Here is a 19,608-nt window from a genome sequence, read left to right as displayed (position 1 = left end):
CTTGACTTCATAATGCCTAATCAGCACCACAGACGTTCAGTGTTTGTTTCCTTTTTCAGGCCAATGGAGGCTTCGTCCGAAAACCACGGAGGCCTCAAGTCTCCGATCTCTGTCGGCAGCCCCCGCCGACCCTCCGACAGCAACCTCGACTCCTTCAGTCGCCATTTTGAAAACATCATGGAGTCTCACCGGGCCAAAGGCACCTCGTACAGTAGCCTGGACAGTGTCGACCTGCTGACCTCTGGATCCACGTCCGTGTTCACCTTTGACCTGCCGACCCTCACCCCAGAGATCCAGGTAGGATCATCAGCAGACGAATCACATCGTGAGTCGTGTAATGACCACAGAGGTAACACTGCTGTGTCTGTGTTCAGAGTCAGATTTGCGACAGCGCCAAGCAGATCATTGAGCTGAGCTTCGCCCCGCTGGCCCGCCCGGACCCGGCCACCACCTCAGAGACGTCTCGCTCCGAAATCTCCCTCAGTGCCTCAGTGGCCAGGCTCCGAGCGCAGTCCAAAGACGACACTGGCCCTCCGGTCCGCTCCAGGTCAGAGAAGGATTCGTGGCGTCGCTCCAACCTCAAAGATGGCTTCCGAAAGGCGACCTCGGCCCCGTCCCTCCACAGCAGCCCCAGGTGAGTCAGAGCTGGTGTCGATCCCACCAGGAGGGGCCCCGGAGCCTCGGCTCATCTGTGTGGTGATGGTGTGGTTCAATGCACATAAAAAAGGGTAAACACACTAAGGCTGCAGGTCAATTCATTATTATCATTTTGTACTAAGAACAACAATGACTAAAAATGTTAAAGCCGCACAAAAACCTATTAATTAGGTTTGAAGCATCTTTTCTCTTTATTTAATTTTAATCTGTTTAGGTATTTTCAGCTTTTTTAAATGAACTCAAACCTCTAATTCTGCATCATGTTCTGTATAAAGTTTATAGACGCAGATATGGATGTATCTGTGATTGGATGATATCAGCTAAAAAACTCAGGCTGTGATTTAAAGGAGAAAGATCCACATGACTCCAGTGGAAACTTGGTATTGTGACAATCTGAGATTATTTGTCTTTTTCTTTATTCAAAACACATTTTACTGAGTGAATCCTGCTGCAGTAACATGGTTAGGCCACATGATGGAGACAGAGAGACGCAGGTGGTGTGTGTGTGTGTGTGTGTGTGTGTGTGTGTGTGTGTGTGTGTGTGTGTGTGTGTGTGTGTGTGTGTGTGTGTGTGTGAGTGTGAGAGAGAGACCATTCTGTGAGACTACACATGAGTTTAATTATAGTGTGTCTGACGTGTAGCTGAACACACACAGCGTCCAGTGTAGGTGGAAAAGAGGGACCTTGTAGGTTTCTGCTGCAGAGTTGTTCTCCTTTCTGATGCGTTTGTGAAACTCGTTTATTTAATAAATCAATTCAGATGTTTTTTATTGATCAGCAGCTGTAAGTCTTTGGCACTAGTTTATTGATTATTTGTCTTTGTCGATCAGTTTTTATTCTTGGAAGCAAATCGTCGCTGCTGTTAAAGATAAAGAGAAGGTTTGGTTTCTGAGTCTCAGGCTCTGGACCACGTCTGTCCTGGATGTTCTCCGTCCTATTTGATGATTAGTTTTGGTTCCACATCCTCTTTACGTCCAGATCTGCACCTTCACGGTTACTTCAACCAAATCCCTGTGGTCACATGTCGTGAGTTGCAGTCAGCTGATTGTTCAGGTCAGACGCTGTAAGGTTTCAGAAATCTGACAATTCTGACAGCGAAGAAACCTAAACTTACCTAAATTATTTTATCAATCAGAGTAGTTGATCAATTTTTTTATTCACAGAGGTTTTCATGATGCCTCATGAAAGAAAATCATCTAAATAATGTTTCTCAGTTGTTGTTCTGTACCTCAGATGAGATTATTGGAATTGTCTGTTCCTCAGTGTGAACTGTAGAGAATCAGAGGTTTGGAATCTGACGACTGGACGTGGTTGTTGTTGACGTTACAAAGGTTTCGTCTCTGATTCGTGTTCATTGACTCACGACTGAGAATCTCCTCAGACCTCCACACTCGTGTGTTGGTAAAAGTCAAACCGCTGAAACTGCAGCTGGAGGTTTGTCTGTCTCAGTCAGAGACGTCTGGACTCTGTCCACTGGGTGTGGACGCAGAATTCAGATTCAAACACAAACTTTATTGTTTCCAGTAGAAAACTAATTAAACTCGTGAAAAACAGGATCACACCCAAACTGCTGCCACACACACACACACACACACACACACACACACACACACACACACACACACACACACACACACACACACACACACAGTTTTATCAGCCTATAGAGGGAAATTCCAGATGGATCAGTCAGTAAGTATTTGAAAAAGAAAGAAAGAAAGAGAGAGCGACCTCTCACTCCTGTCAGAAAACCAGAGACAGTCCCTGAACACCATCTTCCTCCTCCCCTTCATCCTCCTCCTCCTTATTCACGTTGATCTTTTCCATCTGTTGTCTGGCTGTCGTGACCTCTGACCTCTGACCTGCTTTCACTGGGTTTACTCAGTGTGTAGTTTATTGTGTACAGCTCACATGTGAGAAACCAGCCACAGACAGAACTGAACCTTTTACTCTGGGAACAGAGAACTGTGTCTTTAGTTTATAACTATGTATTAGTATTTATTATAAAGGTTTAATGTTGAGATTTTTTGGTTAGAGTTAAAACTGTTTTAAATAAAGTTTAGTTTAGGTTAAGCGTTGCTAAAAGAAATACGATAAGTCCGTTTAAAAATCCATATAGTTTTTAGATTTGTATTAAAAAATAATCACACACTAAATAACTGTTATTCTGAAGCTGATAAACTTTTTCATAAGAAATCAAATGTTTTTTCACAAAGAAGAAAAGTGAAATAAGGTGTCGATCATAGTTTGTTTGTGAGGAAAAGAAAAAGATACAAACTTCTTCCAGGGTTAGGGTTATGGAGTGAGAGGAAGGTAAGAGGAGACAAAGAGAGGAAGAGGGGAAGGAGAGGACGGAGGGAGGAGGAGGAGGAGGAGCGTCCCCGGTCGAACGGGGGAGGAAACACAAACCTCCATCCCCTCAGTGAAGGAAAATAACTGATGCGCGGGAGGGGCGGGACAAGAAGATCCGGCTGAGAGGAGGAGAGGAAGTTGTGTGGAGAAGTTGTTGAGAGAGAATGAAGACGGCAGAAAGTTTTTAAAGAGAGAAAGAAGAGAAGGAGGAGGAAGGAGCTGACAGAGGTGAAGAGGAAAAGTCAGACGAAGGAGGACGACTGAAAACAGACGAATCAGAGGAGGAGACACTTCTGCTGCCGGATGAAACAAACAATGACGTTATCATGACGTCAGCAGATCTATGACATCACTGCGTTCCCCTCGGTAACGCCTCCTCAGATCAAAGCTATCAATGTGGATGTTGTTTGATTGGCGGCGACTGTCGGGTACTGACATCATAGACTGGGTGTGAGAGTGTGCTGGCCCCGCCCACTCCTCATCGTCATGGCGAGCTACCTGCTGTGCTTGGGGGGCGGGGCTCTGGATGACAGGTACGTGTACGCCCCGCCCTACCCAGCTGTTTACAGGTGAGTCAGCTCCTGAAGATCATCAGGGTCTTAAAAAGTCTTAAAAAGCTTTTAATTCAGTTTCTTTTAAGTCTTGAATTTAGTTGACAAAGGTCTTTAATATTCTGCTGTGACGTGTCCACGGTCGTTTTCTGTTTAGCGTCTCATGCGTCTCACACGTTAGATACAAAATCAATCAATCATTTAAATATTTGTTATTATTAATTAATTCAACTTAATTTCAAGTTATCACAGCAGCTCAGGTCAACGCTGCTGAAACCTGAAATTGATCAAAAGGTTGATGTTGTTCCAGACGCTCAGAAATGTGGAACTAAAAGAAAACTGTGGAAGTTATTCTCTGTTTCATTTAACCCTTTTCAAATAGAATAGTTACAGGTAAACTGTGAAATGTTATATTATATATCCAGTTTACATCTGTCAGGACCAGGTTGTAACTGAAGTTCTGCGTCAGGAAACTGAGCCTTCAGCGTTACCCTGTGTTCTGTCAGCGGAACACATTCTACTTCACAACGTTCCCATTTCAATCCCAGTCGAGGAGGTTTATTTCCTGTGTGACACTGCCGTCCCACAGTCAGTGAGCAGATGCTCATGTTTAAGTCGTGTAAAACACATGTAGTTTATATGTCTTGTTGATATCAAAAACATGTGCACATGATCAGGAAGTATCGTGTTTTAATTATGTTTCCTACAGTGATGGTGGAGTGAAGCCGTGGTATAGAGGTGGATTTTGGAGCGGATCTGGGTATAGCAGAGAATCCAGGATTACATTTTTCACTTTCTTTAACCTGGTGAGATAATCAGTTAGTCTTGCTCTGAGCATCCTTCTAGTCCATTATGGATTATTGTTTCCATGGTTAACAGTGATTTTTAGAAGAGTTGTATCATGCTGGACACGACAGCAAAATATCTCAAACTAACGGCAGGAGCCTGAGAATAGAGCCGACAACAACATTTCATATTTTAACAGATGTTTAATTAAAATCCACATGAAATGATCGTCGTCCTTCAGGTGGGACACAAACCCGAGGAGATTTAAGGAGGAAAACAAAGCTGTGATATGTCAATGTGGATGATAAAGTTTCAGACGTTAACAACCTGCTGAGCCTCAGGTTGACGTTTGATGAAGAGGACCTGTTGTTTTTCTGGGTTTGGTTCAGTTTCAGAGTTAAAACTCAGCAGTAACTGGCTCCGAGGCTTCGCTCTGCATCACTTCAAACAGAATCACTAATCAACCATCCCGTGTTTTTTAGTTTCTGCTGAATTAACGTCCCTGCAGGCCGAGGATCTCCTCCGGAGTTCGGAGGTAGTTTGCTGTTTTCACTTTCCGACTGAGCATCCATTATAGATCAAGCACTTGTTTCACAGTGAGGCGTGAGCGGAACACGTGAGAGCTGAACTCTGTTCACCGCCTCCCGAGGAGCACAAAACACATCATGGAAATCAAACTCATGTGGACGAGTCACAGATCTGTGACTCGTTTTAACATCAAATATCATCAGATCTTTTTTCCCTCTCTGGCATTAGACGAAGTTTAATGTCATCTCAGAGTTCAGAAGAATTTAGGACATCAGATCATTTTGAGGCTGAATCCTTAGAATCTACTTTAAAGGATCCCATTACCTATAAGGATGAATGACGGAAATATTTTTGTGTGAACTATATAACTGAAGAGTTTTAAAAAGCTGTAGTCGGAGTCATAGACAGAAACATTTGAGTTTGAGTCTTTTTACAATGAAGAATAAGTCCAGTAGAAAATCACAGACTGGTCCTTTAAAGGGCCCATATTGTGTACAATACATTTTCTGGGCTTTTACTATCTGTAATGACTTGAAGGGGCCAGTAGGGGGCCTCAAAGTATGAAAACAGTCACTCCTCAGACTTTTTCACTCAGTCCATTCTAAGAAATATGTTATTGAAACGTCTTGTTTCGTACTTCCTCCCCCGTATGATGTCATTCGGGATCGCACTTGTCTCTCAGCCCCGCCCAACGTGACTGTTAGAGACCAGCGGTTACGCTTTATTTCTTCTGACGTGTCGCTGTGCTCAGTACGGAGTAAAGTCTACGTTACTCAGGACTGAAACTCCATATTGAAACTCCGTACTGTGACTCGGGACGTTACTCCTACATTGGCCGACTGTCCTGCTAAAACTTGAACAGACATGAGGACGGTGTCACTTCCGTTCAGAAACATCCGGTTGTAACGACTGTGAACATGTGGCTGCTTTTCTATAGCTGCAAACATCACGTGACTTTCAGCTGTGTTTACCAGAGGGAGACCGGTGATAGGCCTGGTCGCGTGTCACTCAAAGTGCAGTCAGCCAATCAGAGGAGGGGCTCAGGAGGCAGGTCTGCAGCTCCAGAGAGAGGACGGAGACAGGACATGGAAGTACACACTGCAGCAGTTTGTCCACTTTAAACCACTGATGTATCATCTCAGGGAACCAATACCAGAAAGGTGTAAAATATGGGCCCTTTAAACCAGGACACACAGGACAACATGTGTGTTTTTGAATCTGTTGTGTTCATGTTGTGTGTCCGTCTGTGTGCAGTGTGTTGTTTTGGTGTCAGTCTGGATGAACGACAGCTGACTGACACACCCTGGATAATAACAGTCTCTCACTCTTTCCTTCTCTCTTTCTCTATATTTGTTCCTCTTTTCCTCTCTTTCATTTTCTCCCTCTGTCTTTTGATCTCAGACTTGTTTTCCTCTCGTCGTCTTTTCTATGACTTTCTGGTCAGTGAGTTTAAGTTTTTCTGTGTCTGTTGGACTGAATCCGTCTCAGCTCAGAGTCCAGTCTAAGTCCACATCGTTTTTCTCTTCTTTGGTTAAAAGTAATAAGATATTTGAAGTTTAGAGAACATGTCTTGTTGTAGATGTATTTTCTCCTTCTGGTTTTAACAGGTGATCTGTCTCTGTGTTTCTAATCTAAATGGCTTCAGCCTGCTGTTCCACTCCAGTCCACCGGGTTGCGGTAATGCAGAAGAACAAGGAAGGGGCTATATTAACTGAGCTTTTGTAAATTAGATTGTTGAGTTGATGCTTGAAAAGAGATGAGCGCTCGAAACCAAGTTAATTCAAAACACCTGAAATACTCGGCTTAAAGTAAAGAAAAAGATTTTCCAAGCGACTGAGGAGACTGACCAGCTAAAATAAAAAGTACTCGACCAATCCAGCATTTTAAGCTCTGTGATGGAAATGCAGCTTAAAGGGACGATTCACCTCCTCACCACTATGATGGGGGGGGGGGGTTTGAGTCCACTAAACACTTCTGGAGTTTCAGCGGTAAACAGTGTTGTATCCAACTCGATTCTTCAGACGTAATAAAACAACAGAAAAAACCTAACTTGCCTCCATCCTGCTCCTGTGATGTCATCAAGCGTCCACAAGCCCCGACGTTCAAATTCAACCGGAAACGGGGTCATTTTTTACAATGTTGAGAATATCCAGCTTTATATTAAAGTTTCTGTCGGATCAAATGTTAGGTATCACCAGTGTGTTTAACCTTAGACACACTCTGACCTTCAGTGACCTCTGTGCTGGGTCCTTTGATCGTATGGTTTTGTTGCTTTGATGAGTTGATCACTGTTGAGCAGTGGGTTTTTCCTTCGGTAGATTTGTCGTCTGACACAGGACTGACGTCCAGTCCAGCTCTGCTGACGGGTGCTGCTGGTTTTAGTTAAAAGCTCACCACAGCTTATAAAGTTAAATACAGTAATTCTTGTTTTTTTACTAACTTGTGTTTGTGGTAGAAGTTCTGAGGCTCTATATTTGTTTGACTTTGGTGGAAGTATCTTGTTGCAGTGTGTGAATGCACAAACATCCGAGCATCATCTGATCTGTGTGTTGACTCAGTGCTGCTGCAGTCGGAGGACGACCGGCCCCAGTGGCTGATGCATAAAAAAGAAAAGAAAAACAAGAATTTCCTGGCGTCCTGTCGAGTGAAGTTCACTGACTGCTGGTTATTTCTGTCCTGGATGAATGGGTTGTGTTGGCGGAGGAAGGAGTCGTCGACAGAAACATCCGCACTCACTCTGTTCTGTCTCGTCCACACACACACACACACACACACACACACACACACACACACTTGTCCCTCTATAGGACACTCATTGACATAATGCATTCCCTAACCTTAACCACCACAACTAAATGCCTAACTCTAACCTAAACTTCAAACCAAGTCACCAAGTCCCTCAAAAAGGCCTTTGAATTTGAGAGGACCAGACAAAATGTCCTCACAATGATGGTATTGAACCAAGATTGGCCCTGATAACTACAGAACGTGCTCGTTCATGTTTCTGTCTGCAGCAGAAACATCTCAGGTGTGTTGGACAGTCAGTCACATGCTGCAGCGCCCCCTGCGGGCAACAGGATTTGTCGCATTATCCACCTTTATTTACAATCTATGGTCTAAGCAAAAATAATGTTAGCCTTAATATGCGTATTCCGTTGATCTTACCTAAATTTTAGTCTAAACACCATAATGTTAGCCTAAAGTAGACAAAGTAAATCGTTATTTATTTTATATTAACATGTGGTTATAAAAACATTTTCCTCAGGAGTTTCTGTCTCAGTCTCTAGTTTCAAGTCTTCTTCAAACAGCTGATGTTCATTTAGTGAATTATGATCATTTAGAGTCAAACAGACCATAAAGCACCAGATGTGTTGGGGGGGGGGGGGATACCACAGAGTGATTGACAGCTAGGACCGTCCAATGAGTGTGCAGTGTCCTCGAGCTCTGAGTCAGGTTCCCACCCCCTCTCCTCCAAAAATGGTTACTTCTGGTCTCAAAAACCAAGATGGCGCTGAACAAAATCTCAAGCCGAGGCTAACAAGCCAATGGGTGACATCACGGTGGTTTGATACCTGTTCCCATCACACTGTCACTGAAGGGAAGTAGATGCAGTTCCACCACTTCCCACTTTCTGACTCTCGTTCACAACTCTGACTTCACTTCCTGTTCGAGGTCCAGTTTCTGTTTAAAAGTCTGATGCTGAAGGACGGCTGATGGAGAACGGACATGTCTCAGCAGCACCAGCGACCGATAGGTTCGTTAAATTCTAAATAATTCTGCTTGGCTCGGGTGGAGTGAGAGTAAATGAAAGAGTATTGATCCCTGAGGAGACGCCGGTCGATGCAGCAGCAAACACTGGTTATAAATACACTCAGATATGTGAGGCTGTTGAAGGAAATAGAACCACATCTACTGCTGCAACAGGTTTACTGACCAACAGAGGAATGAGATATCTTCAGATGATGATGAAGCAGAAGCTGAGCGGCTGTTTGACGTGTTGTTTGACAATCTGGGTGTTCGTGTGGAAACTGTCAAAATAAGAGTCTTTTATCTTTCAGTCTAAGACCTATACTGCAGGAACAGAACAGGAACAAGACTCAGGAACGAGAGCAGAAACAGGAAGTGAGAGTCATGAGATAATGTCCCGTGTGTGTGTTTGTTTGTGTGTTGTCAGGGAGCGTCTGGTGGACCGCCCCCCCGAGCTGCTGTACCCACAGGCCGACGTAGCTGAGCGCCTGGCGCTCGGCGGCAGCGACGACGAGCTGGCCAACGGCACGAAGGCCGACCTGCAGGCCGCCAAACGCCTCGCTAAACGCCTCTACCACCTGGACGGCTTCAGGAAGTCAGACGTCGCCCGACACCTGAGCAAAAAGTCAGTGTCTGTCTGTGTCCTCATGTTTGTCATGTGTCAGTTGATCTTCTTAACACCGCTCTGCTGTTTGTGTGTCTGCAGTAATGAGTTCAACCAGAAGGTGGCAGAAGAATATCTCAGTAATTTTAACTTCACCGGTCTGAACATCGACCAGGCGCTCAGGTCAGTCCTCCTCCCCTTGTCCTCGTCTCAGCTGAAACTGGTGACCTTTTCTTTTTAAGGATTTTAACAAAAGACATTTTTAAAATATAAAGTTTACATCAATGAAAGTTTCTGATGCAGATGTTTCACATTAAAAGTCAGGAGAGAGAGAGAGAGAGAGAGAGAGAGAGAGAGAGAGAGAGAGAGAGAGAGAGAGAGAGAGAGAGAGAGAGAGAGAGAGAGAGAGAGAGAGAGAGAGAGAGAGAGAGAGATATTGATTGATTGATTGATTGATTGATTGCAGGTCGTTCCTGAGACAGTTTGCTCTGATGGGAGAAACTCAGGAGAGAGAGAGAGTCCTCGCTCACTTCTCTAGAAGATTCAGACAATGTAACCCAGAGAGTCTGACCACTGAAGGTACCTGTCTGTCTCTCACCTGTCTGTCTGTCTGCTCACCTGTCTGTCTCTCACCTGTCTGTTTGTCTGCTCACTTGTCTGTCTGCTCACCTGTTTGTCTGCTTGTCTGTCTGCTCACCTGTCTGTCTCTCACTTGTCTGTTTGTCTGCTCACCTGTCTGTCTCTCACTTGTCTGTTTGTCTGCTCACTTGTCTGTCTGCTCACCTGTTTGTCTGCTTGTCTGTCTGCTCACCTGTCTGTCTGCTTGTCTGTCTGCTCACCTGTCTGTCTGCTTGTCTGTCTGCTCACCTGTCTGTCTCTCACTTGTCTGTTTGTCTGCTCACCTGTCTGTTGCTCAATTGTCTGTCTCTCGTCTGACTGTCTGCTCTCCTGTCTGTCTCACCTCTCTGTCTCTCAGACAGCGTCCACACTCTGACCTGTGCCGTGATGCTGCTGAACTCTGACCTTCATGGAAACGTGAGTTTGATTTTTATCTTTCATCAAAGATCAAAAAATAATGTTATTGATAAATCTGTTTACTGTGTGTGTGTGTGTGTAGAACGTGGGGAAGCGGATGTCCTGCAGTCAGTTCATCTCCAACCTAGAAGGTCTCAACAACGGAAGAGACTTCCCCAAAGATCTGCTGAAGGTGTGTGTGTGTGTGTGTGTGTGTGTGTGTGTGTGTGTGTGTGTGTGTGTGTGTGTGTGTGTGTGTGTGTGTGTGTGTGTGTGTGTGTGTGTGTGTGTGTGTGTGTGTGTGTGTGTAGCAGCTCTGACAGTAAAACACTGTGATTATGTTTACAGTGTTTTTCAAAACCAAATATTCTTCTTCTCCTTCACTTGATTCATTTAAAATAAAATATATTTTTATCAAATAGATAAAAGATCAAATAAATGATTATTATTTTTATTCCGGTTAAATCCTCATGTTTTCAGATGATTGTCACAGATTTACATTCAGCTCTGTGAAGCCTCAGATGATTGACAGCTCCGAGGAGAGCAGGGGGCGGGCTGAAGCTCCCATCACCGTGCTCTGATTGGCTGCTGCAGCCGAGAGAAAATGCGCATAGAGAGAGAGAGAGGGGAGAGGAGGGGAGAGCGAGCAACAGTCCAACTGTTCAGAGTCTCAGAGGAGAGAAGAGGAATAAGAAAAGAGTGGAACAGAGGAAGAATAAAAGAAGAGAGGAGCAGAGGTTGGAATAAAAGAAGAGAAGAGCAATAAGAGAAGAGCAAGAGAAGAAGAGAGGAGCAGAGGGGGAATATAAGAGGAGCAGACGAGGAGGAGTGAGCTCACCTGACGGAGGGATTTTCCTGCAGGAGGTAGACAATAACAAGCAAAGGAGGAGGAGAAGAAGAGGGGGTGAAGAGGAAGGAGGGATTCTCTCTCTCTTTCTCTCTTTCTGTCTCAAGCAACAGGAGAAACTCTCCTCTCCTTCACATCCCTTCATCCCTCCCTCGGTCGTCAGGGCTGGAGGAGGCTGACGTCAGTCTCGGGGTGCTCTCTCTCTCTCTCTCTCTCTCTCTCAGTCTGCGTGTGTGGGTGTGCTCGCTCGCCCGTCTCCCTGTTTTCTGTGTTTGGATGTGCGAGCTGCTGCTGATACGTTTCCTCCGTCACGCAGGTTTATTTGCAGTCCAGGGATTCTCCTCCATCACCTTCTTTTCCTCCTCTTCCTCTGCTGCGACAGGACTTTCATCAGAAGAAGATCACATTTTATTTATTTATTTTTGAGTGAATGTTTGCGTGGTTTTCTGATGATCTGATGAATTTCACATCACTGCCTCTGAACTGTTGATGGATTAGACTCTAACACACACATACAGTGCGTGTGTGCGTGTGTGCGTGTGCGTGTGTGTGTGCGTGTGTGCGTGTGTGTGCGTGTGTGTGTGTGCGTGTGCGTGTGCGTGTGTGTGTGTGTGTGTGTGTGTGTGAACGCTCTGACCTGTTTAATGAGACGTGAACAGGAAACGGACGAACCGACGGTCGGGTCCTGATTTGCTTGAACTTAACTTCTGATTAATTATCTCATCATCAGATTTTTTAAGTTTGATTTATTTAGAGACGTTAATCAATAATACACTTTTATTGGAAACTGGTGGAAAAAATATAGATTTTTCTTTAAAAAAAAATTATATATTTTATTGGAATTGTAAATCAAAATAGATTGTATAGACAGTCAATGTAAATCATTGACTGTAGAAATTATTTAAGTATTAATATCCTATTATATATATATATAAATATCTGTGTGTTAACTGTTATTTGTCAAAGATGTTGATCAGTAACTGATTTTATTGAACAGTAAACACTCATTCCCGACAAAAGTAATTTCAGCATTTTTCCGTTTGTCATAATTCTTATAAAACATTCTTTTACTTTGACATTTCAAATATTTTACTCTTGTTTGTGTGTCGTGAACACAACCTGTTGTTTAAACGACAAAGACGTTGGATCTTCAGTCTGGTGTCGACATCGTGTCCATCAGCTCTGATTTCTGTTTGTCGCAGACATGTTTTAGTTTTTGAGGCTGATGAAGCCCCCGACCGACAGGCAGCAGGATTATGACGAACGCTGCTATGTTTTTATGCATAATGAATAAAGCTGGATCCATAATGCAGCAGGCTGAGCTCTGAGGACACGGTCAATCCAGACTCACAACCAACCGTCACCACAGCCTCCTCGTATCTAGAATCTGAACTCTGTGTTTTCACTGAAACCAGATCAGAAGTTGAAGAAACTCTGCACTGAATTGTTTCGAGGTCGTCTAAAGGTTGAGTTGAGGAGCAGTTTGTGAAGTTGGTGGACGAGGGTTTTGGACATAATTAAGTTTGACACCACTCTGACTGTTGCTCGCTCTTCTTCCCTGTAAAGACTCAAACGTTCAGTCAGACTTTTATAAACTTAAATCTCCACCATGATCGGTGTCAACAGCATCCACTCCTCTGGCCGCATGCGGTCTCGGTCACTCTGCTCGGTCCGGAGCGGGCGTGACTCAAGGGACACGGACCCGTTCAGGTATCCCAGAACCCCCCGCTCCCGCTCCCTCAAACCGCTGGCGTTCCCCGACCTGCTGGGAAAAACCCAGGACGGACAGCAGCACCTGCAGAGCCGTAAGAAGAAGGTAGAAGCGTGAGAACTCGGAAACACAGATTTAAATTAATCGTTTTTATTGACGTGTTATTGATGGGCCATGAGAGGGCGCTACAACACCTCAGAACTGATATGATGTAAAAGCGCAGTGAGCTCAGACAATCTCAACGTCCTCGCAACTAGCTCTAAAAAGAAAATTAGTTTCTTTCATCTTTAGTGGAGAATAAACAGTTTGCACGTCACGGTCTTCATTGTGAAGATTCTTTATTTGTAGTCGCCATAGTGACACTCTGAGTTTTAAATCATATTTAATAATAATTATTAATTATGTTTCACTCAGTTCAACAGTGTGAAAGAAAAATACTCCACAGACACACACACATGTGACTCTGTGTTGTGTCTCCTCAGACTCTCTACAGCTCCATCAAGAACGAGAAGCTGCAGTGGACCATGTAAGTTTCATCACAGTGCAAACATCTGAGGTGTGTGTGTGTGTGTGTGTGTGTGTGTGTGTGTGTGTGTGTGTGTGTGTGTGTGTGTGTGTGTGTGTGTGTGTGTGTGTGCGTGTGTGTGTGTGTCTGCTGCTGCTGCCCGACTCCCTTATTTAAGCCTCTGTTGCCATGGTAACCGTTCCCTGCTTCTTTCCTCTTGTAATTACAGGTCAGCATCCCAACGCCCATGCTTGACTGTCGACACACGTCTTGTTAGCATTTAGCATCTGTCCTCCTCGTGTTCCGCCTCTTCTCTGTTGAAATGAAAATCAAAAGGAAATGAGACGTTGAGATGACGACGTCCTGACACTTTAATTTAATATTTAATTTGTTATATAAGTAATTATTGATCAGGAACGATTGTGAGATGAAATCTGGTGAAATAAGATTATTCCTGCAGCTGATTCATTTCTGATCCCTTTGTCTCAAAAGGACCAAAGTGACGTCTAAAGTTTACATGTTTAAATCTGGCAGTACTGCCTCTGGTGGTCAAAATGAGTTACAACATCAAAGATGTTTTCACAAGATTTTTGTTAAAAAGAGAAACTGAATTTGTCACGTTTAGCTTCAGGGGATTTTTCTGTAGATCCGAAACGATGAGGAGATGTTTGTGGGGAGGAAGTTATGTCTTAATGAGGTCACTGAACCTGACAATCCTCTGTTTTTTCTTCTCTGCTGAAGTGATGAAGAGGAGCTGAGGAAGTCGATGTCGGAGTTGGCTGACGTCCGAACAGACTCCGCCTCCCACACCATGAAGCGACTGGGCAGTGGAGGAAACCCGCTGCTGGGCGTTGCCCAGCAGGTGGACGGCGAGCTCTACAAGAGCGGCTTCCTGGTTCGCAAAGTCCACGCCGACCCTGACGGAAAGAGAAGTACGTCACTTCTTCTTCTTGAATTACTACAAAATTAACAGTTTTAAATTTTAATCATTTATTTTTTTCCCTTGTCACAATGTGTTAAGTTTACTCACGACGCATAATATCCCATGATGCCTTGTTTCCTCCAGCGGCGCGGGGTAAGAGAGGCTGGAAGTCTTTCTACGTCTTGCTGAAGGGTCTTGTGCTCTACCTGCAGAAGGTAAACACATGAACTACATTACCCAGCAGCCCCTGTGTCTCACACACCACGCCTATTTTTAGACGCGTGTCCCAGATCCAACTGATTTCAGGTCAGAGACAGAACTGATCTGTTTTACTATTTTAAATGCTTTTATTTTGAAATATCTGGCACCATTTCATTATAAGGTCTTTTATTTTGTGATGTCATCTATTAATCTCAACCAATCAGAGGCAGGCTTGGGGCGGGTTTTATCCCACATCGACCTAACGTGATAAATTTGTTTATTTTCATAATGAAAACGTTCATCTTCAGTCACTTAAGATAAAAACAATGTTTTCAGTTTTTCTAAATATGTTTAAAATAAGTGAAAGGAAAACGTAAAACATTTTCTCGTCTGGTATTTAAAAATATAAACATCATTGCTCCAATAATCAGCTGACAAACAAACACTGGGAATCAAGTCCGTCAGTCTGTGATGTCACTGCGTCACCTGCACGCTGTTCTGTGATTGGCCAACAGGACGAGTACCGTGCGGAGCGGGAGTTGACCGAGGAGGACGTGAAGAACGCTGTGTCCATCCATCACTCTCTCGCCATGAGGGCGGCCGACTACAGCAAGAGGCCCAACGTGTTCTACCTGAGGACGGCGGACTGGAGGGTGTTCCTGTTCCAGGCTCCGTAAGAGCACACGCACACGCACACGCACACACACACACACACACACACGCACCTCCGCTCACACACACACACCTCCGCTCACACACACACACACACGCACCTCCGCTCACACACACACACCTCCGCTCACACACACACACACACACACCTCCGCTCACACACACGCACACGCACACACACACACACACCTCCGCTCACACACAACGTTTACTTTTTTATTCATTTGTTTGTTTATTGTTAGGTTTTTATTTTCCAATACAAAAATAAAAACTGATAAATAAACATTCTCATCACTGAACAAAAACCAACGTGCTGCTCACAGCTGAGTCGGGCGAGGTGACCTCCAGCTCTGAGATCAGCTGTGAAACATCAACAACGTTTTAAAACTCATCATCTCTGCTACAGATTCGTCTCTGACGTCCACACGACTCCACACACACGTTGCTGGTCCCGTTTTAGTTTGAAAACTCTGGAGCTGAGTTTTATTCTGGACAAACAGAATCTGAGATGTTTGGAAACGATGACGTAGACGCTCTCAACCTCTTGCTGATTGGTTCTTTTTGTCACTATGTAGTCTACTCTGATTCGTCAGGCTGCTGTCACATGACCTGCTGTCACATGACCTGCCGTAGCTTCCAGAGTAGAAACAACATGGAGAATCAATTACAAGTGTTTCTGACCCTGTTGTCTTTGTTAACAGCTGATGTTCAGTTAAAGTCTGTATTTTACTATGATGCAGCTGTTTACAAGTGGAGGAGGCCAGATGTTATTACAGCTGTTTACACTGACACGTGCATGCCAAGTGCACGTGAGTGCTCCTGTGATCTGTGTTTTCAGTTTGGTTTAAGACACATTGGGAGGTTCTGAGACACGTGTGTCCACATACTTTTATTAGTGTGAACGTGTCCTGGGCCACAATGAAGGAATCAGCTGACAACCTCTGACCTTTGACCTTCTTTTATCAACTCTTCTATTTATTATTTATCATCTCCTGAAGATGAATCAGTGAACTGTCTTGAAATTTAATTAAAAAGCATTGCCTCATAGCTCCTGACCAGAATCTTTTCAAAGTCATAAAAACACCGAAAGACTCAAAGGTCTTATTTTTTAATTTATTTTTGCCACTCTAACGGGACGTTCAAATATATTCAACTTTAATTTATCCACAAACAAACCTGATGCATTGATTAGTGACGACGTCTGAATCCAACTGCTTTGTTTTTCCTGCAGAAACGCAGAACAGATGCAGTCATGGATAACGCGCATCAACGTGGTGGCAGCCATGTTCTCAGCTCCACCCTTCCCGGCGGCGATCGGCTCTCAAAAGAGATTCAGTCGCCCTCTGCTGCCGGGATCCAACACCAAACTATCCCAGGTACAGATGACAGAGAGTCGCTGGGGATTGTGGGTAAACTCCATATGTGGAAGCAGCACAAATCCCAGAATCCTTTGCTTTGTCTCGACAGGAAGAGCAGGTCAAGTCTCACGAGAACCGCTTCAGGGGCGTTTCGTCCGAGCTGGCAGACCTGACGACCTCCACGCCGAATCGAAAGGTCAAAGGTCGTGAGCTGGAGGAACAGAAACTCCGACAGGATTACTTTGATTTTGAGGTGATATTCATGCAGGGTCATTTCCTGTTTGGCATTTTTCAGAGTAAAACGTCCCGAGGTTTGGGAAAAATGAAACAAAATAAAAGTTTAAATACAAGTGATGACACAGTATGACGCCAGCTGCGACATTTTCTACTGTTTTTAATTTGCTGTTTCAGTTTCATTCTGTTTCAGATGATTTGACGAGTGAACGTTTGTGTTTCATATCTAATGTTCATGTATGTGCATGTTTGTGTTCGACTTCGTCTGCTCGTCTTCATCACAACAGATTCAGTTTGTTTGGTGTCCAACTCGGTGTCGGGAACATGTCGATCACTTAAAGCAACACGATGCCGTTTATTAGCGCGTTAGTTACACAGCTGATGTTATTCATTATTATTTTATCACTGTCATAATGTAGATGAAACATGAACTGAATTTAAACTGTTGATGATGCTTCACATTGCTAGGCTAGCTGTTTGCTTTAAATTCCAGTCTTAATGCTAAGCTAACAGCGTCTGGTTGTAGTTTCTTATTAGTCTGAACATGTGACCCTCAGTGACGTCATACTCTCAAAGTCCAAACGAGTGACATCACTGATGGGGACATCGTTAACGTCTCCGTCTCTGTCCTCTACAGAAAACTCGTTACGGTACGTACGCCATGTTGCTCAGAGCCAAGCTGGCGAGCGGAGACGAGGACCTGACGGCCTTCGAGTCTCGGCTGTTTGACGACGGAGGCCTGCAAAGGACACACTCCAGTCCCTCGCTGCCTCAGGACGCCGCCAACAAGGAGAAAATCCGAGGAACCAAGACGTCAAAGAGCTTAAAGGTCACGTCGTCATCATCAACCACCAGGGAGGGAAGCAAGAAGAAGAACGGGAGCAACCAGCAAGCTGAGCTGCAGAAACAGAGCAGCAACCAGGAGGAGGGGCCGTAAGACGGCAAGAGTCTGGCTGATAGTGAAGCTGGAGATGGACACAAAGCATCATGGGTAGCAGGCTGACATCCTCCTTTAAACCTTTTCTATTAAACCTCAGTCAGATTGTGATTGGCTGAGCTAAGGCGTTGGAGCTCATCGGGGGAAGAGACACTCGTCACAGAAGAAGAAACATCAGAGACGCAGCTGATGTTTGAAACTTGAAGACGCCATTTCTGCACAGAACCGCTGCTGAGTTTCAAAATAAAAGCTTTATTTCCTGTTCGAGCTTTCATTTCAGGGACTTTGTGGAAGTGATGCAGATTAAGCTTAAACATCAGAGACTATTGAGTTTGACTCCAGGACCCTCCAGAGCCCTCAAGGACTCCACAGGTACCTCCAGGACCCTCCAGAGCCCTGAAGGACCCCACAGGTACCTCCAGGACCCTCCAGAGCCCTGAAGGACCCCACAGGTACCTCCTGGACCCTCCAAGCACTAAAGGACCCTCCAGGACCCTCCAGAGCTCTGAAGGACTCCACAGGTACCTCCAGGACCCTCCAGAGCCCTCAAGGACTCCACAGGTACCTCCAGGACCCTCCAGAGCCCTGAAGGACCCCACAGGTACCTCCTGGACCCTCCAAGCACTAAAGGACCCTCCAGGACCCTCCAGAGCTCTGAAGGACCCCACAGGTACCTCCTGGACCCTCCAAGCACTAAAGGACCCTCCAGGACCCTCCAGAGCTCTGAAGGACCCCACAGGTACCTCCTGGACCCTCCGAGCCCTAAAGGACCCCAAAGGTACATCCTGGACCCTCCGAGCCCTCAAGGACTCTACAGGTACCTCCTGGACCCTCCAGAGCCCTGAAGTACCCCACAGGATCCTCCAGAGCCCTGAAGGATGCCACAGGTACCTCCTGGACCCTCCGAGCCCTAAAGGACCTTACAGGACCCTCCAGAGCCCTAAAAGACCTTACAGGACCCTCTAGGACTCTCCAGAGCCCTAAAGGACCCTCCAGAACCCTAAAGTACCCTATAGGACGCTCCAGAGCCCTAAAGGACCCCACAGGACCCTCCAGGACCCTACAGAACCCCACAGGACCCTCCAGAGCCCCACAGGACCCTCCAGAGCCCCACAGGACCCCACAGAGCCCCACAGGACCCCACAGGACCCTCCAGAGCCCCACAGGACCCCACAGAGCCCCACAGGACCCCACAGGACCCTCCAGAGCCCCACAGGACCCCACAGGACCCTCCAGAGCCCCACAGGACCCCACAGAGCCCCACAGGACCCCACAGGACCCTCCAGAGCCCCACAGGACCCCACAGGACCCTCCAGAGCCCCACAGGACCCCACAGAGCCCCACAGGACCCCACAGGACCCTCCAGAGCCCCACAGGACCCCACAGGACCCCACAGAGCCCCACAGGACCCCACAGGACCCTCCAGAGCCCCACAGGACCCTCCAGAGCCCCACAGGACCCCACAGAGCCCCACAGGACCCCACAGGACCCTCCAGAGCCCCACAGGACCCTCCAGAGCCCTAAAGGACCCCACAGGACCCTCCAGAGCCCCACAGGACCCCACAGGACCCTCCAGAGCCCCACAGGACCCTCCAGAGCCCTAAAGGACCCTACAGGACCCTACAGGACCCTACAGGACCCTCCAGAGCCCCACAGGACCCCACAGGACCCTCCAGAGCCCCACAGGACCCTCCAGAGCCCTAAAGGACCCTACAGGACCCTACAGGACTCTGCAGGACTCTCTTCGGCCCTAAAGGACCCTTCTGGATCCTACAGGATCAGGTTTAGTCGGTACTTTTTGTTTCAGAGCAACAAACACTGACCTCATGCATCGCCATCAATCTGCTTCTCCTAGCAACCGACAGGGAGGCCGGTTGCCTTGCCGACCACACATGACAGACAGCGTGTGGGAGTGTTGCTGCGACGACCAAGCAAAGGGGGGGCGGTTGAGAAGGAGGGGGGTGAGATTCCAGAGTCAGAAC

The 19,608-nt window shown here is 45.9% G+C and overlaps 3 protein-coding genes and 1 long non-coding RNA gene across 13 annotated transcripts in view; all 4 read left to right on the top strand.

Moving 5' to 3' along the window:
• The window catches only part of LOC117775755 (nuclear factor NF-kappa-B p100 subunit-like), a 55,169-nt gene extending 44,678 nt beyond the window's left edge, over positions 1-10,491 (top strand). For all 9 annotated transcript variants that reach the window (XR_004616328.1, XR_004616327.1, XR_004616326.1 and 6 more), the window contains one exon: positions 10,433-10,491. The gene's annotated coding sequence lies outside the window, so the exon portion shown is untranslated. The remainder of the gene's footprint in view (positions 1-10,432) is intronic.
• The window catches only part of LOC117775752, a 27,042-nt gene extending 8,997 nt beyond the window's left edge, over positions 1-18,045 (top strand). The window contains exons 6-19 of one of the 2 annotated variants that reach the window (XM_034609158.1): positions 60-297; positions 375-634; positions 9,049-9,246; positions 9,328-9,408; positions 9,692-9,804; positions 10,202-10,260; positions 10,343-10,432; positions 13,280-13,323; positions 14,044-14,234; positions 14,369-14,439; positions 14,941-15,098; positions 16,329-16,473; positions 16,565-16,708; positions 17,327-18,045. In XM_034609158.1, the coding sequence (XP_034465049.1) occupies positions 60-297; positions 375-634; positions 9,049-9,246; positions 9,328-9,408; positions 9,692-9,804; positions 10,202-10,260; positions 10,343-10,432; positions 13,280-13,323; positions 14,044-14,234; positions 14,369-14,439; positions 14,941-15,098; positions 16,329-16,473; positions 16,565-16,708; positions 17,327-17,626 (2,092 nt within the window). In that variant the 3' untranslated portion in view covers positions 17,627-18,045. Of the gene's footprint in view, positions 1-59; positions 298-374; positions 635-9,048; positions 9,247-9,327; positions 9,409-9,691; positions 9,805-10,201; positions 10,261-10,342; positions 10,433-13,279; positions 13,324-14,043; positions 14,235-14,368; positions 14,440-14,940; positions 15,116-15,293; positions 15,339-16,328; positions 16,474-16,564; positions 16,709-17,326 lie in introns of those variants that run through there. The other variant, XM_034609159.1, reaches the window with a different exon arrangement.
• LOC117775761 lies at positions 10,681-11,309 on the top strand. Its single transcript, XR_004616329.1, has 2 exons — positions 10,681-10,976; positions 11,050-11,309. It is a non-coding gene; the product is annotated as an uncharacterized LOC117775761 (long non-coding RNA).
• Positions 17,677-19,608, top strand: LOC117775571 (basic salivary proline-rich protein 1-like). Its single transcript, XM_034608874.1, has 5 exons — positions 17,677-17,680; positions 17,979-18,078; positions 18,148-18,296; positions 18,336-18,392; positions 19,341-19,608. The coding sequence occupies exons 1-5, from the start codon at positions 17,677-17,679 to the stop codon at positions 19,412-19,414; spliced, it is 384 nt and encodes a 127-aa protein (XP_034464765.1). The 3' UTR covers positions 19,415-19,608.

The sequence above is a fragment of the Hippoglossus hippoglossus genome, chromosome 15 (genome assembly GCF_009819705.1).
Source record: "Hippoglossus hippoglossus isolate fHipHip1 chromosome 15, fHipHip1.pri, whole genome shotgun sequence".
In the NCBI taxonomy this organism is placed as follows: Eukaryota; Metazoa; Chordata; class Actinopteri; order Pleuronectiformes; family Pleuronectidae; genus Hippoglossus; species Hippoglossus hippoglossus.
Note: the sequence above shows the minus strand (reverse complement) of the source record. Positions and strands in the feature narration are given on the sequence as shown.